The sequence below is a fragment of the Nicotiana attenuata genome, unplaced genomic scaffold, assembly GCF_001879085.1.
Source record: "Nicotiana attenuata strain UT unplaced genomic scaffold, NIATTr2, whole genome shotgun sequence".
In the NCBI taxonomy this organism is placed as follows: Eukaryota; Viridiplantae; Streptophyta; class Magnoliopsida; order Solanales; family Solanaceae; genus Nicotiana; species Nicotiana attenuata.
The window spans coordinates 301,849-307,338 of NW_017670766.1; the positions used below are offsets into that span (position 1 = coordinate 301,849).

General features: G+C 34.3%; 1 protein-coding gene across 1 annotated transcript; it reads left to right on the top strand.

Moving 5' to 3' along the window:
• The first annotated feature begins 289 nt into the window (after positions 1-289).
• On the top strand, positions 290-4,135 carry LOC109243125 (homeobox-leucine zipper protein HAT5). Its single transcript, XM_019410025.1, has 4 exons — positions 290-865; positions 1,169-1,302; positions 1,743-1,982; positions 3,601-4,135. Exons 1-4 carry the CDS (start codon positions 784-786, stop codon positions 3,997-3,999), a joined length of 855 nt encoding a protein of 284 aa, XP_019265570.1. The 5' UTR covers positions 290-783; the 3' UTR covers positions 4,000-4,135.
• The last annotated feature ends 1,355 nt before the right edge of the window (positions 4,136-5,490 follow it).

A 5,490-nucleotide genomic window follows, 5' to 3' on the forward strand; every position in this document is an offset into this window, starting at 1 on the left:
GAATGGCTCTTCCTTATGGCCTGGGGTACACTCTCTCACCTGATCTGGCACATATGCTAATTTCTCCCCCACCCCATAAAAAAAAAATAGAAGAAAGAAGAAGAAACAATCAGAGAGTATCTAGAAAGTATACCCCGGACACTCCGGCGCAAGTTAGTGAGTCCCCATTAATATCCTGCTTCAGTTTCTTACATTACCGAAAATACCCTCCTTTTCTGCGCCTAATATTAACACCTGTTGTACAATTCCGTCATTTAAACAGTATCTAAGTCATTATAAAATGCCCTTCGTTCACCTCTATCAACTTTAGTCGCAAAATAAACTTACAACACTTATATACAGACAAAACCACACGTAGCGTAGATTAATCCCTCACCAGCCCTCGCCGGAATCTCGTTTTGCCGTTCAACCTTCTACTGACTTCTCCTTTTTCTTTTTCCTTCAGCTCTGAGGTCATATAATTAACCTCCGATCTGAAGAAGTAGTTATATATATAGCTGCTTCTTTTTATTCTGAGAACAAAATAACCCCTGAGCTGGGTAAAGTGGAGTTCGTGATGGGATTTTGTATCTGTCCTTTGGAAACTCCTGCTAGATTGCTGTGGAGTACTAGTTTCTTCCGCCACAAGCTCATGCTCTTTTGAAACTTAGTCAACTCTCTTTTTCTATATATATCCCAGCTAAAAGAAACTCTGCTCTAGAGTTTTTCTTTTCTCTGTTTACACATACATATAAACTTCTGTGTGTAAATAAATTTTCTACGGCGATCCAGATCATTGAAAATATGGGATCTGGGCATATATTTTTCGACCCGTCTTGTCACGGCAACATGTTGTTCCTTGGGAATTCAGATCCTGTTTTCCGAGGTACGTTTCTAATCATAACTCATAGGCAGATCGTGGGATGGAGAATATAATCAGTTGAACTGAATTCTGATATTAATTTTGAACTTATAATTTTAAAAGTATAATAATTTAATTTAATGATTAAATTCATCAAATTAAAATTTAAATTGCGTTTGTACATAGAGAAGATAACCAGCTAATGTGTGATGATTTCACTGAAGATTTTGTTTTATAGTTTGATTGTCAATTCTTCCATTAAAATTTCGGTACGGGTCAGTAAAAAAAATTTGCATGTAATTTTGACGGTTGACTTATACTTACCAGGACCAAGATCGATGATGAAGATGGAGGACTCCTCAAAGAGGCGACCTTTCTTTAGCTCGCCGGAGGAACTATATGACGAGGAATATTACGACGAGCAGTCGCCGGAGAAGAAGCGCCGTCTCACTCCCGAGCAGGTTAGCACCCTACTACTTTTTTTGATCTACAGATAATATAAATAGGTAATGAAAAGTGTATTTTTGTTTACAGTTTAATTTCTTATTAGATGAAATTATCACATGTACAAGTTCAAATAGTAACAATCAAAAGATCCTGGTTCAAATCTTAGTGATACTAAACAGAAGCAAAAGTATTTGTGTTTGGAACTTTGGATTGTATAAAGTGAGAATCAGAGACATAGTAATATAAAATTAAAGGCATAGTTATATAATTAAGTAGATAGTAGTAATTAAAAGAGATTCTTTTAAGCTTTTAGACATACTGGAACATATTCATCACCATATATATAGCATCAAATTCTTCACAATATTCTTCAAATGAGAGAATTTTCTTTTGCGTTCCTTAAGCAATATATTAAGTCTGTGGATTCCGCTGCTTAATTGTTTGGTAAATTAAGGTGCACTTGCTGGAGAAGAGCTTTGAGACGGAGAACAAGCTGGAGCCAGAGCGTAAGACTCAGCTAGCCAAGAAGCTTGGCCTGCAGCCCAGGCAGGTGGCTGTGTGGTTCCAAAACCGCCGTGCCCGGTGGAAGACCAAGACCCTTGAAAGGGATTATGATCAGCTCAAATCCTCTTATGACTCTCTTCTCTCTGATTTTGACTCCATGCGCAAAGATAATGAGAAGCTCAAAGCTGAGGTATATATTACTACCATATAGTTTGATGATCATTTTATTTGTCTGCTTATTAAATCCTGTTGTACACTGTACGTATTTGTGATATTTCTCTAAATTTGAAGGATTCATAGCAAGTTATATATCTGATGATAATTAAATATACATAAGTTTCTGGTAGATATGCTTAAAAGGATTCACGATAAATATTTAGTAGATTTCTCATTTTACTGTTATACCATAGATCCGCTCCAAGTAACAAATCATGGAACCAACCTGATTTAAACAATTTTATCAATGATTATGTCACAGTTCTCTTGAATCGTTAGTAAAAATAATCATGACAAAAAGTCATCTTTCTTGTAATCAGGTATACAGTGACGATACAGCCAATTTTATTTACTATTAGTTCTTCCAGTCCTAAGTTATTTTTTTGCTCTTTTCGCACATATTAAAGAATTCGCCTTTTAATATTAGTTAATAATGAAATTGATTTTATTTAGCTCTTTAAAAATATTACAAACTACTTCTAAGCCCTTTAATTCAAGGATAACATTGAAACAAAATTAATTTAATCTTGATATAAATTAAATACTGTGGAAAAATAAATAAAAAGACAAGTTAAAGTGGACAGATGGGAGTAACATATATGTATTGAATAAAATAATATGATCCTATTCGCTAACTAGCTAGGGGATCTCTATCTACAATATTAACATATTTTTGTTGACAAATTTTGTCGGCGAAGTTGGTAATTGATAGCAATTTTTAATCTGACTTTGAGGTGATATTCTATGGCACACCTGGCAACCAGTATTAGTAGTGGGGAACCTTACTGCCAATATTCTTCCTCACCTACAAAAGAAAATTATACTATATGTCAATTTCTTCCGAGTCATTCTCGCATAAAGTCAAATAAATAAAGTAGCATCTGTTCTAACCCCCACTTTATATGTTTTTCATTTCCTAAAAGCGAATATACTTTTGCTTCTTGCTTTAAAATATGCGCAGTGATGAAGCAATTTACGTATATAGATAGTGGATGCATCACTAACAGTTTCAACACTGTTACGTATTTGATAATTTTTATTCTTTTGCTTTTAATTTTCAACTTTACTTTTTAAAGGTTTTTTTTTTTACTAATTTAGTGATATGATGAAAGAGTTTAACAAGTTCTATGAACAAACATTATATACACTTTTTACGCTACAGGTTAAATTAACCTACAATAATAGGTAATTAGTGCCAGAAAAATATTACTTCCTCCGTTTCAATTTATGTAAACCTATTTGACTGGACGTGGAATTTAAGAAGAAAAAATAAAGAAGACTTTGAAACTTGTAGTGTAAATTGAGGCACATATATTTTGTGTGGTTATAAATTATTGGTAAATTGTTTCCAAATTCCACGAAAATTGAAACGAAGGGAGTATATGGTAATAATCTTTTATAAGTAGTAGTTTAAATTACATCATCATGATTCCATAATGAAGATGGTTTTAAGATTCAATTTTACAATATCAGTTAATTTTAATCTATTGTGGTAGATAATCAGGTTACAAGGATGTAGTCCTCTACATCCTTGTAACTTGCATATAGTATAGAAGTTAAACTATATATTTTGTTAATCGAAAAATATGCAGGTGGTTTCATTGATGGAGAAGTTGCAGGGGAAAGTGGTGGGAGGAGCAGGGGTAAGTGAAAAATGTGAGGTTTTGGAGGTAGATGCTATGACCCTTCAAGTGAAGGTGAAGGCGGAGGACAGGCTGAGTAGTGGCAGCGGCGGAAGCGCGGTGGTCGATGAGCACAGTCCACAGCTGGTGGACAGTGGGGACTCCTATTTTCACAATGGTCATATTGAAGATTATCCAGTTGGGCCTGGAGGATGCAATAATATTCCTCCGCCTATGGATGGTTTGCAGTCAGAGGAGGATGATGGTAGTGATGACGGTGGCGGCCATGGCTACTTCTCTAATGTCTTTGTGGCGGCAGAGGAGCAACAACATGAAGAAGGAGAGCCTATTGGATGGTTCTGGTCTTAAATAAATAAGGGATTTTAGAATGTATTATTTTACAGTATTTCTTATCTGCGCTTGTATGATGAATAAGTGGTGTAATTCGAACGTATAATTCAAACCCCTATTATATGCATGCTTTTGCATCTTTTATTCTCTTGAAGATGTTTGTTCATATGCTACAGTATAATTCAAAACTACTAGTAGTATTTACATTACGTCATCGATAAGCAAAACCAAGGTACACGTCTCTTCTATTAGGACTCTAAAAATTTATCTTATATTTATAGTTATCCCATATATGTGATGGACTCTTAATATACTTATCTTTGTAGGTGATATACTTATCATTATATATGTATCCATATCATATAAATACAAGTAATAGTGGTTCTCTAATCACTGAGCCATTTAATGGAATCAGCTCTCTCATTCCTTCTTCTAAGCAGTCACGGAACTCATCATTAGAGGTGTTCATGGTTCGGTTTGGGTCGGTTTTTCTCTAAAAAGAAACCAAACCAAGTAAGTTGGTTTTTCAAATATTAGAACCAAACCAAACCAATTAAGTCAGTTTTTTCTCGATTCGGTTTATGTCGGGTTTTGTCGGTTTTTCGATTTTTTCGGTTATTTATCGGTTTTTTCTTAAATATAAGACATACACTACCAAACACATATTCCGGCAACCACATTTTCAACGTAACACTATCACATCAATTGCCCTTTGAGAAATCTATTATTTACCAAGATATATTGACGATAATTGAATCAAATAGTGATGAATAATTTAAGGACTCAATTAAAAATATATTATTTTTAACACGAAATGGATTCTTACACTTAACAAAAGAAAACTACCAATCAAACTAGATTGTAAAGGTAAAGAACTATACTAAAAGTGCAAACTATTAACATTTACCATTAAATTTTTGAAACATTGTATAAAAATATACATATATATAGGTGTAATAATAAATTTAAAATAGCTACTCCTATAGTCGGTTTGGTTCAGTTTTTTTTTTCTGATTAAAATCAAAATCAAACCAAATTTGATCGGTTTTTAAAATTTAAAACCAAAACCAAACCAAACCAAAAAGTATCGGTTTTTTTGGTCGGTTTGGTTTGGTTCGGTTTTTCGGGTTTTTATGAACGCCCCTACTCATCATTCACCATAATCAACATTGTTGGAATTTTCTTCTAAACCTTTCCCTCAAATCCAGTGCTTTCCCACACCATTTTTCTTTACAATGGCATCATCTTCACCCTATACTTCTATTCCTCTATCTAAACCTGATGCCACTATTCCATCCTCAAGCCTTACTGCTACTTTCTCACATCCCCCTTTATCGTTTCCTCCTCTTATATCATCACTTTCTTCCATGGCCTCATCAATACCAAGCAATTTCTCTGCTCCTAGCTTGCTGCCAATGTCCTACTACTGCTATTACACCACCAATATTTCCATGCGTTGGTTCGTTGGACTCAACTACTGCCTCAAATTTTCACTCTGTTGCTGCATTA